The sequence below is a fragment of the Cotesia glomerata genome, linkage group LG3, assembly GCF_020080835.1.
Source record: "Cotesia glomerata isolate CgM1 linkage group LG3, MPM_Cglom_v2.3, whole genome shotgun sequence".
NCBI classification, from domain to species: domain Eukaryota; kingdom Metazoa; phylum Arthropoda; class Insecta; order Hymenoptera; family Braconidae; genus Cotesia; species Cotesia glomerata.
The window spans coordinates 12309830-12330774 of record NC_058160.1 but is presented as its reverse complement, the minus strand read 5'-3'; the positions used below and the strand labels follow the sequence as shown (position 1 = coordinate 12330774).

At 33.1% G+C, this 20945-nt stretch overlaps 2 protein-coding genes across 3 annotated transcripts in view; one reads left to right on the top strand and one right to left on the bottom strand.

Moving 5' to 3' along the window:
* Positions 1 to 19260, bottom strand: part of LOC123261877 (alpha-2B adrenergic receptor) — a 153321-nt gene extending 134061 nt beyond the window's left edge. For both annotated transcript variants that reach the window (XM_044723738.1, XM_044723739.1), the window contains exon 1: positions 19005 to 19260. The gene's annotated coding sequence lies outside the window, so the exon portion shown is untranslated. The remainder of the gene's footprint in view (positions 1 to 19004) is intronic.
* Positions 556 to 4085, top strand: LOC123261335. The gene is made up of 5 exons (XM_044722923.1): positions 556 to 575; positions 727 to 1469; positions 1571 to 2953; positions 3022 to 3873; positions 4000 to 4085. The coding sequence occupies exons 1-5, from the start codon at positions 556 to 558 to the stop codon at positions 4083 to 4085; spliced, it is 3084 nt and encodes a 1027-aa protein (XP_044578858.1).
* Positions 19261 to 20945: the final 1685 nt, after the last annotated feature.

Sequence of the window (20945 nt, the reverse complement as noted above, 5' to 3'; positions counted from 1 at the left end):
TTAAAAAAATGTAATTGAACAATTAAGATTTTTATAGTTTCCAAAAAATCAATCATTATGAATCTTTATTTTGAAATGTCAATGGAAATATTGGTTGTATGAAAAAATTATAAGAGACAATGTTTTCATAAAATTTAATTTTTTACTTTTGTTTGAAAAATTTTTCCATAAAACTTATATTTTTGTTATAATTTCATAAATTAAAACTAATCATTTCAAAACTGCGGCAAAAATCCTGGCCTTAATTATACTTTTAACATTTTTCATCATTAAATAATTTCATTAATTCTATTTATGTATATTTTGTACAGTGAGCAAAGCCAAGAAAACGCAAAGGGGCTGATTTGAGCCGCAGTACAAGTAAAGCTCGAAACTTGCGAAATAGCAGATCCGAAAGAACAGAAGAACAAATCCAGCAACAAAATACTGATGCACGTGTCAGAATGGCGCAATTGCATCAAGAAGAGCCAGAAGATACACAAGCTGAACGCAATGAAGTCAGAAGATTAGAACAACGACAATCACGCCGTTTCACAGTCAATAGACGAAGAACAAATGACCAACAACGACAACAGGTACATCGAGAATTTATATCTGATTCATTCCTGCGTCTAGCATTCCAGTATGAGCCCGATATTGAATATTATGCTCATTCAAAAGTGGTAATTGGTGCTATGGACAAGGAATGTCCGCATTGTCATGCTCTGAAATTCAAAAATGAGCCAGCTGGGATGTGTTGAGCGCGTCAGGAAAAGTGCAACTACCTGAAATTGAAACACCACCTGAACCATTGAACGGCTTACTTATCGGCACGAATCCAGATTCTAACGTGTTCCTGAAGTCAATTCGAAGATTCAATTCATGCTTTCAAATGACATCGTTCGGAGCAACAGAAATAGTTCGAAATACTAATGCAAATGGTCAACAATTCAATTCTACATTCAAAATCAGAGGCCAAGTTTATCATAAAATGGGCTCACTGCTGCCAATGCCAAACGAACCACATAAATTCTTACAAATCTACTTTATGGGCGGCGAGGATTCCGGAAGCGCACTTGCCAATCGCGTGAATGCACGTTGTGATTATAATAACCTTGATTCACTTTATGCCAGGCGCATCGTCAGCGAGTTAGATGCTCTTTTGAACGAGCACAACGAGTTGTTGAAAATATTCAAATCACATATGCACCAATTACAAAGCGATAATCACGCTATCGTCATTAATCCTGATAAAACACCAGCTGGAGAGCATATTCGTAGATTCAATGCACCCGTTGTTGATGATGTTGCTGGAATCATGGTTGGCGATTGTACAGCTGCACGAGAAATTGTGATTCGTAAAAGAAATAATAATCTTCAGTTCATTGCTGACACACATCGTTCATATGACGCTCTCCAATATCCGCTAATATTCTGGAAGGGACAAGACGGATATTGCATAAACATAAAACAACGAGATCCCGTATCAGGTACTTCATTGATTATTAATTTGATCATTAATCATTTAACAAAACAATTAAATTATTGAACGTAATAAATTTAAATTAATTTTTATGAACAAATATTACAGGAGCTGAAACAAACAAGAACGTTAGCTCAAAGGATTATTATGCGTACCGATTAATGATTAGACGTGGCCTGGACAACGTCATTTTACGATGTCGTGAGCTTTGTCAACAATTCATGGTCGACATGTACGCGAAGATTGAGAGCGAACGACTACGATACTTACGATATAATCAACAAAAGCTGCGCGCGGAAGAGTACATTCATTTGCGAGACGCTATTAACAACAACGCCGACATCGCCGAAATTGGTAACCATGTCATTTTACCATCATCGTACGTAGGCAGTCCACGTCATATGCAAGAATATATACAGGATGCTCTGACTTTCGTGCGCGAATATGGACGACCATGTTTATTTATCACGTTCACATGTAATCCAAAATGGCCAGAGATTACATCTTTGCTACTGCCTGGCCAAAATGCAATACATCGCCATGACATTACAGCACGTGTGTTCAGACAAAAATTGAAGTCTTTAATAAGTTTCATTACTAAATCACATGTATTTGGTCCCACACGTTGCTGGATGTATTCGGTTGAGTGGCAAAAGCGAGGATTACCTCATGCACACATTTTGGTTTGGTTCATCGACAAAATCCGTCCTGAAGAAATCGATAGTATCATTTTTGCGGAAATTTCAGATCCATCCACTGACCAACTGCTGTTTGATATTGTTACAACAAACATGATTCATGGTCCATGTGGTACTCTTAATAGTTCATCACCTTGCATGGCTGATGGAAAATGTACTAAAAATTTCCCTAAAGATTTTACCAATGATACGGTCACAAATGTCGACGGATACCCAATATATCGTCGAAGAAATCCTGAAAATGGCGGACAATCATTTATTAAAAATATCATCAACACAGACATTGATATTGACAATCGTTGGGTGGTGCCATATTCGCCTCTGCTGAGCAAGACATATAATGCTCATATTAATGTTGAGTTCTGCAGTTCTGTGAAGAGCATCAAATACATTTGCAAGTATGTCCATAAAGGCAGTGATATGGCTGTGTTTAGAGTGGAAAATACTAATGTGAATGCTCCTCCAGTGAATAAAAACGATGAAATAACGCTCTACCAAATTGGTCGGTACATTAGCTCCAATGAAGCTGCTTGGCGTATCTTTGGTTTTCCAATTCATGAACGGGATCCAGCAGTTGTTCAGTTAGCCATCCATCTTGAAAACGGTCAGCGTGTATTTTTCACGAACGAGACAGCGATTGATCGTGCAATAAATCCACCTAAAACTACACTCACTGCATTTTTGAATTGTGTAATCGTGCGGATGATTTTGGTGCCTTTGCACGAACATTACTCTATTCACAAGTACCACGCTATTTCACATGGACTCAAACAAAAACATGGATGCCCCGCAAGCAAGGCTCACCAGTTGCTGCATGTCTCAATTTATTTAAATCAAACGCCTTGGGGCGATTATTTACAGTCAATCCAAGACACACGGAGTGCTTTTATCTTCGACTGTTGTTGGTTAATGTTACTGGCCCATTATCATTTCAAGATATACGTAAAGTGAATGGGCAACAATATCCAACGTATAAAGATGCATGCCTTGCACTCGGCTTGCTGGAAGACGACAACCAGTGGGAATGCATGCTTGCTGAAGCTGCATTGAACTGTACAGCAATACAAATTCGTCTACTATTCGCTATAGTGTTGACTACATGTTTCCCAGCCCGAGCACAGATATTATGGGAAAATCACAAAGATTCAATGACTGATGATATATTGCATCAACATCGTATACGGTGCCACGATCTAACCATAACATTCAGCGACGAAATGTACAATGAAGCATTGATTGCTATTGAGGATCTTTGCATTGTCATTGCCAACTTACCACTTAGTAATTTCGGTATGAATTCGCCAAATCGAACTGCATCTGATTTAATGAATACTGAAATGAATCGTGAACTGCAGTACAGTACTGTAGAAATGGCAGCGATTGTTGCCCGCAATGTCCCACTAATGAATGAGGAACAAAGAACCATTTATGATCGCATTATGCTCGTAGTTTCAGCTGGACAAGGTGGGTTCTTCTTTTTGGATGCACCGGGTGGAACTGGCAAAACATTCGTTATTTCGCTAATTCTTGCTGAAATACGATCAAATAATGGCATCGCATTGGCCGTTGCATCATCGGGCATTGCAGCAACTTTATTGGATGGAGGTAGAACAGCTCATTCAGTATTTAAGCTGCCACTAAATATTCAGAATAACCCTGACGCAGTATGCAACATTAAGAAACAATCGTCCATGGCCACTGTGCTGAAACGCTGTAAAATTATTATTTGGGATGAATGTACTATGGCACACAAACATTCACTTGAGGCGTTGAACAAAACATTGAAAGATATTAAAAACAGTGACAAACTATTTTGCGGAACTCTGTTGGTCCTTTCAGGTGATTTCAGACAAACACTTCCAGTCATTCCGCGTTCAACATACGCTGATGAGATCAACGCTTGCTTAAAATCATCTCCATTGTAGCGTAATGTTGAAAAATTACAGCTAAAAATAAATATGCGCGTTCAAATGCTTCAAGATCCATCCGCTGAAACATTTTCAAAACAACTCTTAGATATCGGTGATGGAAAAGTTGCTATAGATGAAACTGGATACGTAAAATTACCGACCGATTTCTGCACAATCGCTGATTCGCAAGATACTCTCATTGAACAAATATTTCCCGATGTACACACACAGTATATAAATCATGAGTGGCTTGCAGAAAGAGCGATTTTAGCGGCAAAAAATGTAGACGTTGACAATTTAAATCTGAAGATACAAATGTTGTTGCCAGGGAACTTGGTATCATATAAATCTATTGATACAGTTTGCGACGACAGCGAAGCAGTAAATTTTCCCACAGAGTTTTTGAACTCACTGGATTTGCCAGGCATGCCACCGCATAATTTACAATTAAAGGTTGGATCTCCAATTATCTTGCTTCGTAATTTGAACCCGCCCCGGCTGTACAACGGTACGCGATTAGTCATTCAAAAATTAATGAAAAACGTGATCGAAGCCAGGATTTTAAATGGCAAGTTCAGAGGTGAAAATATACTCATACCACGGATTCCTATTATACCTACAGATGTGCCAATTCATTTCAAACGTATTCAGTTTCCGATTAGATTGGCATTTGCAATGACTATCAACAAATTCCAAGGTCAAACGATGTCTGTTTGTGGATTAGATTTGAGAACACCATGTTTTTCACACGGACAATTATACGTGGCATGCTCTCGAGTGGGTAAACCATCCAGTTTGTTTGTGTTAGCTAAAGATGGACTAACAAAAAATATTGTTCACGCTATAGCATTAAGAGATTGATATTGTTTAATAGTGTTACTGTCGTAATTGTTTAATTAATGATATATAATTTTAAGGAATAAATTATAATAACTTAAAAATAATGTTTGCCTTTTGTTATTTTTATATTCCCTCATCGTTCACAGCGCTCCATGCTTATTTCACGCATATACCACATTCTTACATACATACAATATACACATTTTAACATACATACATACTTACAATATGTAAGCTATGTTTTGTCTACACTAGAAATTCCTAGGAAATTATTTATATGGCAAAACAACGTTTGCCGGGTCAGCTAGTATATATATATATATATATATATATATATATATATATATATATATATATATATATATATATATATATATATATATATATAACCAGCCTTGTCATCAGGATATCTCAAAAAGTTTTCAACCGATCTTGATGAAACTCGGTACACATATTCTTTGGGTAATTACCGAGATCGAGTTCGAAGATGAGCAAAATCGGTTAATTAGTTTAGAAATGGCGGCCATTTAAAATTTTCAAAATTTTGTAAATTTCAAGTTTTGTAACTTTAACCGTCAATAACTTTTGACTGACAGAAAAGAGCTTATTTCTGGAAACTTTATGGTGAAGCTGATTATATGACCTTCAATTTGACCTATAACACTTATACTTTAAGAAGATTTTTATTAATTTTGTAGGCCATTCAAAAATTTTAAAATAATGAAGACTTTTTTTCAAATGTGGTTTTTTTACAATGACTTTTGAACAGGTTTACCGACCGATACCAAAAACTAATCAGCTCTTAACATAAAAAAAACTACGTCGATCACCGCCGGACCGGTCAAAATCGCTTGATTCGTTTGTGAGATATCGTAGACAAAAAAAATCGAAAAAAGCGTTTTTTTCAAACAAATTCCGAAATTTTTTATCTGATCTATTCACGGTTTGAAATTCATCATAGAATTCAAAAAACTGCATCAGCTGTTGTCAACTACTTGATAATCGGTTAACTCGTGTAAAAGTTATAGCGGATTGAAAATTAAAAAATTACATAAACATTTGTTATTGAACAAATTAAATAACATAAATAAAGAAAATCTCATATAACATGAAATCTACCTTCCATTTCGGGTGAGGCCGAATGGCATTTTTTTTATACTTTTAATAATTCACCTGCCTAATGAAATGATTATTTATTTAAGTAGCGCCTATTTTTGATATAAATAATTTTGATGAGAGAAATTCCTCGAGTTTTTGTTTATTTTTTGGGTCAGTGAATTTCCGGTGATATTAAATTTTAAATGCTCGGTAAATTTCTGGCCCATAAAGAGTAAAGAGCGAGCGAATAAATAAATATTAATAGAAATAGTGAAACATATAAAATACGAAAAATAAAATATATAACGAGCAGTTACTTTTTTATTCCGGAGCATCTACATGTCAATCCTCCCTGGCGTATTTCTCCGTGAAAGGGCAGTCAATCAGCGGGGAACTTTTTGAGGCGACTATTAAATGAAATCTCTATCGTGTCTGCCAAAAAAAAAGAAAATGTCGAACGAAATGAAATGAAATAAAAGTGAAAAACGATTTTTTGAGATTGAAAAATTCCTCGCTTTTTTATTCTCTTTTTACGGCGTTCGCCAAAATGGTCAGTTAGTTTGGAATATAGAATATTTATCTACGGGATGATGTGAGGGGAGAATCGGCTCGGCTCTGAGCTTCTAGAGTTTTATCCTTAATACATATAAATGAACATATACTATATGTGTACACGTAGAATATGTACTTGATAATGTATACATGAAGCATGATGCATTATGACTAGCAAAACATCAAAAGCGTGTTTACAACTTTTAGTTTTTAGTTATAGTTATGATTGAGGAGAAAGAGCAAATAGACTTGTTTATGCTTATGTTTCATAATTTAAATTTTGTATTTAATTTATGTGGATTTTTGGGTTTACTGATGAATAAATTTATTTTTACTCAGTTTATTCCACGCTTTTGATATTTTTTATGTTCTTGTCTGTTAATTATGCATTAAATTACTGGTCCGGATTTACCCATCTGTTTTTGATGCTGCTCGGTGGAAAATAATACGTCAAAATCATTCACTCACGATGGAGAGTGTTTTAATGAGTGCAAACAAGAGAACTTTTTTTTTATTTTTTACGAGAACAAAAATTTAAAAGCTTGAATTTAATTTTTGTAAGTGGTTATTTTTTGGCATAAAAAATTTGACATAAATTAACTATTTTTTTTTAATAACTCTATTTTTGCTGAGCTTGTAAAAAAATTGAGACTATTGGAAAAAAATTTTGAATGGAATTTATCCAGGGCTAGTAAAAATTCTAGTGTAAATACAAAATTTATTACTTTATTTTTTATTTTAATGTTGGCAACACGGGAAATGATGCACATAGATGGAGCGTCAATAAGTGTGCACTGATAGAAGAATTTAATACGGAGTACTAAACTGATTTAGTAACATAATTTTTATTCATTTATTTGGGAGAAACAAATATTTTGTACCCATCAATATTATTTGTAACAGTTTAAAAAATGATTTCGTTATATGAACAAAGCCTTATTACATGAAAATAAATATTTAGTTCCACCAAATAATATTTAGTAACAAGTACTAAATATTTATTTGGCAAGTATTGTCGGTAGATGGCTATGCTTTAATTGCAATGTGATGCATAACCTATTCACTAACTCAGATTATTTTATTCAGCTCGATTTTCGGAGATTTATTAAACCTTTAAAAACACACATACTCCCAATAAATGTCTTCTATTTATGTCTTTTCTCAGTGGAGTTTAGTTTACATTTTTTAATTTGTCTATTATTGATATGTTAAAAACTTGTTTAATTTTAAATTATATAAATGTCTCAAACAAAAAAATCTAATTTAATGAGATTCTTTTCTTTATAATACCTCATATTTTTGCTTTAAATTATTTATTTTAATTATTTGTATTATTTTAAATTAAAAAGTTAGGTTACACGCTGAAATTAGTTAAAAAATTAATTTCTTTGATACCAATAAACGATTTATTGAGTAGCAATAAATAATTTGTTAAATACTACTAAATATTTATTTGGTGGAACTAAATGGACTTTAATTAATGATTTAGTACTTACGCTCTCTGTATTGGACCTCTCTGTATTTGACCGCTCTCTGTATTTGACCACATTCTTCCTCTGTATTTGACGATTTTACACAGCTCTTATGGACAAGGGCGAGTCAAATACAGAGAATGGTCCTGTACGGGTGAATCAAATACAGAGAGCGTTGACTGTATTACTAAATATTTGGTAATGAAAGGTTTGTTACTAAATCATTTAGTATCTGTTATTAAATCTTATTAAATAGAACTAAATCCTTCTATCTGTGTGTAATTTAAAAGATAGTTTTAATCATTTGCACGATTTAAATTTAATAATTGCAAAAATTTATTGAAATAAAAAACTTTTTTAATATTGATGAAAAATTTATGAAAATTTCCATAAATATTGAATATTTATGATTCGATGCTTTGTATATTTCGAGTAAAATGCATAAGTAAGTTCATAAAATATGATTTTTGAAGCGAATGGATTTCCCCTCGGGTAATAGAACACCAAAGTCGATATTTATATTTTCTCGTTTAGTTCCTGTTCATTGGATTTTTTTTTTGTAAACCAATAAATTTTCTAGAATTCGATCCGATGAATGATTCGTGTCAAATTTCAGTACTGTAACGGTAATAAAATAGTTTACAACTGTGGAAAGTCGTGAACAAGCCAGTTGTTCCGGCACTTTGTTCTCAAAAGTATTGAACGGACTGACTCAATTGTTTTCCAGCAAACACTGTAATAGTTGATAGAACTGCGACAGCGGATTAAATTTTCGCCCTATCCATTCTACTCTCTGCTGTTGAAGGGGTGGAAAAAAACTACTGTATCCACTGATTTAATTAGTTCCATCCAGATCGATATAATACGAAATTTATTATTCCTGAAGAATGGAAATGACGAACAGACATTTATGCTCGATTCAGTTTTATATTCATTATTTTCAAACTGTTTTATGCAGAAGTTGAGTAGAGGAAGTTTATTTTAAATTCAAGTCATGAATTGAAATGAAAGAATACTTTTCAATCGAAAATAATAATAACAAAATTTTTTTTATTATATTTTTCTAATAGAGGATGAAATTTTCTTTAAAATAACTACCCATAAGTCTATATTAAAAAATTACTAAAAATGTATCATCATATGTGAGATAAGTATACAGATGTTACATATGTGATATGTGACCCAAACTCCACATATGCTTAAGGGAGGAGTTAAAAATTTTGTGGGTACTCATTTTTAGGAAATTTTCTGTCGAATTAGAAAAAATATATCATAGATATAATAATAATAATAATAATAATAATAATAATAATAATAATAATAAGCGGGCTTGTTACGTGGCCTCCAAGTGGCGCATCGCGGGAAACGCAGACCATAACACCAGGTCTGTAGGCGAACGACGTAACAGGTGCAGTGGGCCAACTACCCACTGCATTGAAATACTGAGTTACAACGAGAAATAATCTCAGAAGTGCTCCCCACAACCGGTCCTTTTCGGATGAGGACCATTCATCAGGTGGGAAGAGCACGCCGGACCCGATGAACGATGACGACCCTGGCGCTTTAAGGACTTACTTTAAGTGGACGGAGGAACTACGAGTCGACCTCTTGGTGTGCTACCAACGTAGCGAGCCGGGGGTGAGCGGTTATATGGCCCGGATGCACACTCTTTGGAGTGATATGCATCCGGAGCTAGCACATTTTACGCCGAAACACCTGCGTAATTATGCCGCTTATCTTCGGCGTAATAGAAGATCGCTTGTGCCGGATAGAAGGCAGTCTAATAGACTTTCCTTTCCGGCGCAATTACACCAAGAGCGACGCCGTTCCTCCTTGGATGACAACAATCCCTTGATAGGACGGCAAGTAAGTATATCTAAAAAGATAACTTACTCCCAACAACAGCTAGAAGCGGTAAATGAAAATCTCCGTGCAAACATCCTGGAGGATTCCACCCTGCTCACTGTGAGCCAGGTTGTGTATGGTGCAGCAGTTTCGGCTTTTCCGAGAGAGAGACATTGTCTCTCGATCGAGGCAAGGTTGAGACAGCGCATCTCACAACTTGGACTCAAAATTGACAGATCCCGGAAACAGGTCTCCCGCATTCAGTGTGTGATTGAGTTTGAAACAACTCAAAGAGCATACACGCCTCGAATTCGGCGCATTGCTGCTGAACTTCGGTGGCGTCATCACACACTGAATAAGAGTACTCTTCTTGTCATCAAGGAAGAGTCTCTCAATAAATTGCGGGCTCTAGTGACTGCCAAAAAGTCACTAGAGAAAAGGCTGAAGCGGTTGGTCGACAACTCGTTGTTTCGATCCAGCCCTTCACGCTTTCTGACACCAAAGACCGATGTTACCGGGAATTATCCAACACCTGAGCGGGTGGAAGCTTTTTGGACTGAGTTGTATGGAGATCAACCAAACGTGAACGCCAATACTCCAGCTCTGCACGACTTTAAAGCATTCTGTCGGGAACACCGTAGACAGAATGCTGATGAAGAGAGCCCTGTAGTCAGTGTGAATGAAGTTCGTTCAGCTCTAAATGGCAGCAAAAATTGGGCTGCCCCGGGACCAGATGGCATAAATGTCTTTTGGTGGAAGAAGTTTACTTCTACCCACCTCCATCTGGCCCGTATATTTACATCGTACATTAGAGCTGACGAACCGATTCCAGACTGGCTCGTGGAAGGGCGAACCGTACTGATACCAAAAAAAGGTGACTTATCTGACCCAAAGAATTACAGGCCTATCACCTGCTTGAATGCGGTTTATAAAATTTTTACAAAAATTTTGAATAACCGTATCTTGCAGGACATAGGACCTGTATGGCAACAGATATATGAACAGCGTGGCAGCAAAAGAGGCCTGTCAGGTTGCAAAGAGAACTTGATAGTTGATCGATGTGTCACACAAGATGCGATCTACTATCAACGCAACCTGTCAATGGCCTGGATCGACTATCGCAAGGCATTTGACTCAACTTCTCATGAGTTGATTTTATATCTCCTCAAATGCCTGGGGGTCAATCCTGAAATAGTGGAATGCATTCGGCGTACAATGCAGCTCTGGCGAACGCGTTTTCACATTGGAAGTGGAAACGCATTGCACATAACCGGAGTTGTAGAGTACAAACGAGGGGTCTTCCAAGGTGATTCCTTGAGCCCTCTGCTGTTTTGCATCTCACTGCTGCCTATATCTGTTGCTCTCCGTAAAACTCGTGGGTACTCTGTGGGGCCTCCGGGTGATCGAAAATACTCGATTACCCATCTGCTTTATATGGATGACCTGAAGCTGTATAGTGCTGATGAAGATCATCTACAGGCGGCCCTTAACATCGTAGCAGAGTACACGCGGGATGTCGGAATGTCTTTTGGGTTGGACAAGTGTGCGGTCGTACATCTGGCGAGGGGTAAGTGCTCTGTTACGGGTGATGATGTCGAGTTGGTAGATGGGAGCGTTTTAAGACAATTAGGCGCCGGAGAGTTGTATAGATATCTAGGAATGGAAGAGCACCGCATGCATGCGGTCTCCGAAGTCCAAGCAACTCTCCGTAGCGAGTATGTTAGGAGACTCCGGAAAATCTGGTCCTCCGAACTTTCCGGCAAAAATAAAGTCTCCGCTACTAACACGCTCGCTGTCCCAGTCTTACTATACTCTTTCGGTATCTTAAAATGGGCCCGAAAGGATCTGCGAGATCTCGACATCAGAACCCGTAAGACTATCAACATGAACCGGAGCATGCACCCCAATTCATCAGTCGCCAGATTATACCTCTCCCGGTCAATCGGTGGGAGAGGTTTGCAGAGCTTGGAGCGGCTTCACGATCGTTTAGTCCTGGGTTTAACACACGAAGTTGTCAATTTCACTGCAGATGAGGATGACTTTCTTATGCAAATTGTTCATAAGCATGAAAATGCGCATAAGGGGTCGTTCTTGTATAAGGCAGCAATATATGCGGCAAGAACCCTTGGTCTTGGAGAAATAAACGCTCTTATGGAACTCCGAAAGGAGGAATTCAAGAGCGCCATCAGGAATGCCGAGGAAAAACTACTCCTAGGCAAACTGATGGACAAGTCTATGCACAGCGTGTTCTTCAAACACGTGCGTGATCATGGCTTGTCCACCCAGCTGACCTTTTCCTTCTTAAAGTCAGCTGGCCTGATGTCCGAGACTGAAGGGTTCATATTTGCTTGCCAAGATGGTGTCATTAACACTCTAGAGTACCGTAGCAAGGTGCTCCAGGTGCAGCTCCCGGACACGACCTGCAGGGCGTGTAAACAACATCCGGAGACGCTTATGCACATTTTGTCAGCATGTCCTGTGCTGGCGAGAGGTGCATACATCCAGCGTCACAATGCTGCCCTGAGAGTACTGTACTACTATCTTCGTCATTACTACGGTATTGATATGACACCAGTGCTGCCTTATCTGCCAGGAGATATTCCCCAGGTTGTTGAGAATGACAGTTGCAAAATTTATTGGAACATGCCGTTTGCAACAACTCGGCGGATAGATCACAACAAACCTGATATTATGCTCTTCGACAAGGCTACTCGTGACATTTATGTCATTGAGTTCTCGGCCCCGGCTGAATACAACATCTCAGCCAAAGAAGAGCACAAAAGACAGATATATCAGGATCTCCTGTTTGAAATTGGCAAACTTTACCCAGGTTACCGTGTCAAGCTCGTCGTCCTGATTGTTGGCGTCCTCGGAGCGATGAAACAGTCTTTTGTATCCTCACTTGCCAGAGTTCCAGCTTGCTCATCAAAAGCTGAATTCTTGGCGGTCAGGATGCAGAAGGCTGTCATACTAGGTTCCCTCCGTCTACTTAGGAAAATGACTTTGGCCTGCTGTGATCACTAACCGCCTTGTTGTGCGGAGTGGTCCAGCAGTAATGGATGGAGCTCAGGCTGGGCCCTCGGAGAATCGGACTCCGGGGACAACCCCCCTGAGCATTTAATAACATAATAATAATAATAATAATAATAATAATAATAATAATAATAATAATAATAATAATAATAATAATAATAATAATAATAATAATAATAATAATAAGACCATTTGGCAGCCGAAATGGAAGTAGATTTCATCATGAATAGAAAAAAATATAACGAGGATTGTATACAAAACTAAGGCTTTTAACTTCTATGCAATCGACAAAAATATATATTGACGGAAAAATACTAAAACCAGTGCAATAGCAAATTTCATAATTGGCATCGCGGAATAGGGCATAATTTTAAGACTACACTTATGATATGGTCCTCAAATTGAAGCTTATTTAAAGAACTTTCCGATGCAATTTACTGAGTTTCAATAAGTTATCCCATTCAAAAGTTTTTCGAGTAAGAGAGTGGAAATATAAATTTTTATGATTTTCAAAATTTTGAAATCCTGGCATTTCTAAATTACTTGACCGATTAAGCTCATCTTCGAACTTGACTTCGGTATTTATCTGTAGAATAAGTATGTTGAGTTTGGTAAAGATCCGTTGTAAATTGGTGGCGCTATCGTCGTGACAAGCCGCGTTTATCGTATATAAATATATATATATATATATATATATATATATATATATATATATATATATATATATATATATATATATATATATATTAAATTAAAAATAACGTCTCTTTATTTGTTAGAGAGAGAACGCTAGTGTCCAGTAAAGTATGTGCCAAACAAAGACACAACTTACTATATGACTAACTAGTTTCTATAGATGACGTAGTCACACATATTTACTTACACATTCACACGTGCAAGCGTCTTCGTTGGAACGCACTTGACTTGACACTAGTGCTCTCTCTCTAACGCATAGAAGCACGTTAATTTAATTAATAATTAATTATCTATGCGTCTGATTAAAAAATGGCTAAGGACTTTTCGTCTCAGAATTATTTTGTTTATCAGATGTTACAATGGCGTCCGTTACTTCTGGGACACTCTGTATATATACATATATATATATATATATATATATATATATATATATATATATATATATATATATATATATAAACTTTTGAACCATATGTATTTTCTGACTCAGCTCGTCAATTTAAATCGGAATATAGCAAAATTTTTCAAAAGTTGCGTCATGAGGACCATTGCAATAGTTAGATTTCTATGAAATCTACTAATAACCAGCAACTTTGCAGTCACTATGTGACTGTCGTGACTTGTGAACTATAAATAAATGAAATTTTGCATTATTAAATAATAACTTATTGTTAAATGGCACTGTACTTTCTTAAATATTAACGTTTTTAAAGATATAAGCTCATCCCGATGTTACACTCATCAAGAGCTTTCATTTGAGTACCCACGTGTATTTTGATATATTTTTCATATAAACATATATATAATATATATAAATATATGAAAAATTGATGTGGGTACTCAAATGAAAGGTCTCGATGAGTATAATGGGGTGAACTTATATCTTTAAAAATGTCAATATTTCTCAAGATACAAGCTCATTTCTTATATAATAGCAAATACTTATCATAATAAATTGACTGTCGGTAAGAATGATATGAAACCTTGAAAAGGCACAAATTCGAATCAAGACCTTCGCAATAATACTAAATTCCATTTTTAAAAACCGATTTTATCATATGGCTATCCTGGAAATAAAATTTTTCTTATTTGCTTAATAATATAAACAATAAATTTTATTTTGAAATGTTTATTATTATCATTTAAAAAGAATTATTTTTATATAATAATAATAATTTTTCGTTGGTTAAAATTTTTTTTTGTGTCGACTATTTCTTCATGATCATGTGCTGCTCTCAAGGATTCAATTCTAGGGATTTAATTTAATCGGCCCTGGAGTACTTTATAAGCGATCAGATACAGACAATCTCTAGTATAGTAGGAAACCTTTTTTTTCGCAATGAGTTGTATACGTGAATAGAATGCGTACTCAGTATAGTAGTAAAGTGAGCCTGGAATCTACCGATTTAGCTTTGAGCGGTTGAAAAATCCAAATAATACGCTTGTGTATTTATTTATATTATTTTTATTTCTCAATACTTTATCTCCCACGCAATGAAAAATATCCAAACTAATAATAACATATAAAAGTTACCGTCAAATTTTTTTAATTAAAACTAGTTATTTTTTGTAAATAAAACTTTCACCAAATATAATTGAAAAAGTATATTCAACTTTTGATAAATATTTATTCTCATGAGTAAATATAAAATATTATTTTTCCTACAAACAAAATTCAATTTTCCTTTTTTTTTGTCAAAATTTTATTTAAATATTTTTAATTATTCTTTCAATTTGCTATTACCCAAATTATTAAAATACATAGTAAATTTATTTATTTTTATATAAAAATAAAATTTTTAGGTCACTGTAAACTTCCCACTCATTTAATCAAAAAAAAAGTATCATTTTCAAAAATTAATATATGCTTTTTACATTCAATAGAAATAATTTCTATATTTTTATTATAAAAGCATATTTATTATAAGCTTTCAATACGTATATTAATTAAATTAATATTTTTTTTTAACAGTAATAAATTTTTATTTTTAACTTTAAATAAGAAATTCTATTTAAACATTTTTAATAATCCTTCAATTTTAATAGATAAAAAAAATTATAATCGATCAGATAAATTATTAGTTTTTTTATTTAAAAAAAAATTAAATAATAAAAAATGATCGATTTCGAGAAAATTTTATTTTATGGAATAAATTATTATTTAGTAATAAATATTTTTTATAATTATATTAATTAAGAAATTTTTTTTAACAGTTATTGTTAACAAATTCTTGCATGAACAAGCTGTTGGTCTTATTTATTTATTTGAATACACCCAAAGTAAAACAATAGGATAAAAAGTAAAAGATGAAGGTGTAGGATCAAATGGCAGCTGGTAAAATAGATGGTGGTTTCACTTGAGTTGATTTGAATAATGAGTGAGTAGGAGGATTTTGTTAGCGAGGAAAATGAGGGCATAAAAGAAGAGTAAATAAAGAAAGAGAGAGAAGAAGAAGAAAGAAAGTAAAATGCTACAAATAAGATAAAAGGGAGCAAAAAGCAGAGCTTTCGAAGAAAATAAAACAAAAGAAAGCACCGGCGTAAGGAGGGTGACAAAAAAATTTAACTTGCCAATTGGTTGTTCAAGATAAAATGTATGTATCTGGTTCAAGTTGTCCCTGCCACTTTTTAAATCTCATACCAGTTTATATATTTATCTATTTGCTCGGTTTTTAAAAAATACACTACGACTATTATATTTTTTCTTGTGATAATTCTTGGCGGTCTTTTTCACGCTGGGGAAATTCGGAAAATGGACGCGGGCTTAAAATCACGGATATAACACCGACGGGGAAAATCGTGATGGCGAACGCTAAATCTCTGCAGCTCGAGTGACATTTCAAAATCAAACTAGATAGCAAGTGTGCGGTACACGTTTCCAGGACTATTTCGGCCAGTCTCTGCTCCTGTGATATTTAATCCACTTTAACGTGAACATAAGCACGATGAGTGCTCTAATGTGTGTGATCAAATAAATAATAACAATATTTATGTTTATTTTAGTATGTAGCAGATGATATAAATTTTTTTTGGTTCTGAAATTAATTTTGATATATTAATTCATAATTTTAAATTATTAATTTTTTGGAAAAATAAAATTGGTAGATCATCTGGTGTTAAGAAATCATTTAATAACAGTTAATAAATATTTTTGGGACTAAATAATTTTTATGTCAAGTTTTTAATAGTTTTTTGCTTTGATAAATTTTTTTAGTGATATTTTTTATTGAATAAATATTAATTGATCTTAAAATATGAATACTGTTTATAAAATTAATTTTAAAAGTACTCAAATTATGAAGTTTGTCATTAAAAAATAGTAAAAAATTATTTTATTGTAGTTTATTTAATTAGTCAATTTTTTTTTAGAAAAAAACTATTAATTTTTTAATTTTATTGAAATTTTTTTAATCTATTAAAGTAATCAAATTTTTAACTAAAAATTTTACACTTATTTCTTTATAAAAGATATTTATTAACTAAAAATAAATATTCATAAGAAGTTAATATATATTTTTTGTCATAAATGATTTGTTAGATTTTAATAAAAATTTTTTAATAAATGATTAAAATGAAACAGCGAAAAAACAAATTACTAAAAAGCGCGAATCCCTTCGGGGGATTAATTTATAATAAAAAAACAAAAAAATCTCTGGAACAAAGTATTAATTAAACGGAGTTTTAATAAACTGTTTTAAATATATAACCGCAAGCTTAAACAATCGGCACAATAAAACCCGCGGAAGATTTCACATCGTCAGATTAATTGAGAGAGGACCGATCGCCCGGAAAATTAATGCGACGAAAAAGTATTAAATAAATAGAACAAATTATTAAAAACTTTTTTTTTGTCACACTCGTTTCACGCTTCAACTGATCTTCGCATTTTTATTTTTATAACAATTAACGCGAATGATTCCCCCGGGTGATTAAATTAAAAATAACTTTTTTTTAGCTAGAAAAAAAAATTTTATATTTTCTCACTGAAAAAACGCTTTGAGTATTTTTATCTTTTTTTTTTTTTTAATTCGCTTATTTTTCTAGCAAAGGATATTTTAAATAATAAAATCAGCGGTTTATTGAAGACTTTTTAATAGCTGCGAAAATAAACTCGGTAGTCCAATTAGATAGAGATGAAAAACCGCTGCGTTTTCTAGCTCGTATACAAGAGCTGGGTATGACTTATAGTTGGTACGCTCTACTTATACACTCAAGTCTCGAGATCAAAACAAATAAACCTTCCATTCGCTGTTAAATTCATTTTCCTTTTTAAAATTATGCCATTATTATTATTATTTTTTTTTTTTGCGGAATTTTGAAAATAATAATAATTCGTGTTTTTGAAAATTTATTATCTATATTATTAAGAGAATAAGCAAAATTTTGTGGCCAGTGTATTTATATGATAAAATGGGTTTTTATGGTTAAATTTGGTCGTTGGAAAAGTCTTGACCTGGAGTTGTGCCTTTTCATGGTTTCATATCATTCTTGTACCAATAGTCAATTTAGATGATACGGATTTAGGCTGCATTCGAAAATGCTCTATCTCTAGATACATAATTGAGAAATGACCTTGCGTATCGCGAACTATTGACATTTTTAAAGATATAAGCTCATCCCGATGTTACACTCATCAAGATCTTTCATTCAAGTACCCGCATCAATTTTTTTATACATTTATATATATTATATATATGTATATATGAAAAATATATCAAAATGCATGTGGGTACTCAAATGAAAGCTCTTGATGAGTATAACATCGGGGTGAGCTTATATCTTTAAAAACGTCAATAGTTAAGAAAGTATAGTGCAATTTAATGAAAGTCATTATTTAATAAAGCAAAATTTTATTTATTTATAGTTCACAAGTCACGGCAGTCACATAGTGACTGCAAAGTTGCTAGTTATTATTACTTAAAATCTTAAATAATAATAATTATAATTATTATTTAGTTTAAGATCCAATACTTCGAATTAGTAATAATAATGAAGTTTATTTAAAAAAATTGACGCGATTATAAAAATGGAAATGAATTAAAATTCGTAAAATCTTGATAAAAATTTTAATTCCAATAACTTATACATTAAAAATGTTTTATTAAAAAATTTCCAATTAAATTCCTCATTATTGTTGAAGAAATTTTGTAAAAAAAAAATAAAAACAATCGTGGAATTTAAGATTAGCTTGAACAAGACTCGGTTTGAGAAGAAAAAAAAATAAAAAATGAAGGGAATGAAATTGAAGAATCATTTAACGGAAGAGTGAGCGCAGCAAGTAGTGCAGAGGGCTTATGCTAGTAACGTTAATGAAAGAAATGAGATTTTTTTCACCCCATCTCGGTACAAAAGGGGTGATAAATTCATGAAACTGGAGCACTGATAATTCAACACTTACCGGATCTATTATATGAGCTACGAAAACTATTATTTTTGTGTATACACAAACGTACTCTGTTTTGGCCGCCCGAGGAAACAAAATAAATCAAATAAATTTTAAAAGTATCAAGTCACGTTTAAATAATATATCATTCAGTTGTACTTTTATTTATTTTCTTACTTTCTAACAACTGAACGTGACAAAGCTTTCATTTAAACTTTCACATTATTCACTCTATTTTTTTTTGTTTTTTGTATCATTATTTTTTTTATAAATGATTAATATTATTTTATTGTCTGAAAATAATAAAATTTTAAATTAAATTATTTTTCTAGTCGAATTTTGAAAAAAAATTATTCCATATTTTTCTCAATTAAAAAAAATAATTACCATTAAATATAAAAAAAATTCCTCTCCCGGAAATTGAATAGTTAAAAATTTCAGAATTTACAAAAGAACACAAAGGATAAAAAAAAAATCGCGCTCACGTGTCTAGACCGCGTGTCGTGATAGTAAAATGTATCTAGGTAGTCGGAACTCGCGGCGGATGAGGACAGACTGAACTCAGAGTTGAAACTCCTAGCCCACTGGCCCTCATTGGGATCCAACTCGCCCCTCCACCAGATAAACATATATTTACGAAGCTCCGACGCACCCTCTAAAGGATGAATCCACATATACATGTATATCCTTCTGTTCCACACCTACAAGTAACTTCGGTGCAAGCAACAATCGCACACATTACATTTCCCAGGATTGAACATGAGCATTGTACAAGTGAGTAAGAGTTACAGACTAAAAAATATAAATATAAACACAAGGGTAGACGCTTGCGCAAATGCTTCCCACACAAATATCTAAATACCTGTCAAACATCTTGTTACTCCTTCATTTAAATTATGATTATGATTATTCAAAAATTTCAAAAAAAAAAAATAATAATAGCTTCTTAAAAATTATAAATTTTCTAAAAAAATTATAAGAACAATCATTTGAACGATTATTATTGTTAATAAATTTGAAATAATAATAAATAGCAACCTTGCAGTCACTATGTGACTGCCGTGACTTTTGTTAAATTGCACTGTACTTTCTTAACTATTGACTTTTTTAAAGATATAAGCTCATCCCGATGCATTTTGATATATTTTTCATATATTCATATATATATATATATATATATATATATATATATATATATATATATATATATATATATATATATATATATATAATATAAAATATATGAAAATTTGATGTGAGTACTCAAATGAAAGGTCTTGATGAGTGTAATGTCGGGGTAAGCTTAGATCTTTAAAAATGTCATTATTTCACAAGATATTTGTTAAATTGCATTGTACTTTCTTAACTATTGACGTTCTTAAAGACATAAGCTCATCCCGATGTTACACTCATCAAGAGCTTTTATTTGAGTACCCACATGCATTTTGATTTTGATATATTTTTCATATATACATACACGGAAAAAAGTAAACCGTAATAAATAGTAGTCGATTTATAATAAGTAATGATCAACTGAAAAAAATTACCATTTCAAACAGTAAAATGGTATTTTTAACAATCACTTTATAATATTTATCAGTTAAATACTACAATTTATTCTTTACATGGAAGAGAATACTATTTCAAACAGTAATATTCGAGAAAATTTTATAGTAGAGTTTACTATCTAGTTATGGTAAAATCTATTAACTGAATTCGATAGTAGTAAATATTATTTAAATAATTATGTAAACCATCTGAATTGTAGTAGTTACCATCCTGATGGTAACTACTACTATTATTATGGTAATCAGTAATAATAGCTATTATTATTTTAACTAGTTACTACTATTATCAAAATCGTAATTCCTAATATAACCTAATGGTTACAGTTACCATCAGTAATAATAATAGCTACTATCTAAGCTAGTAAAAAATATTAAAAAAATTAAAAAA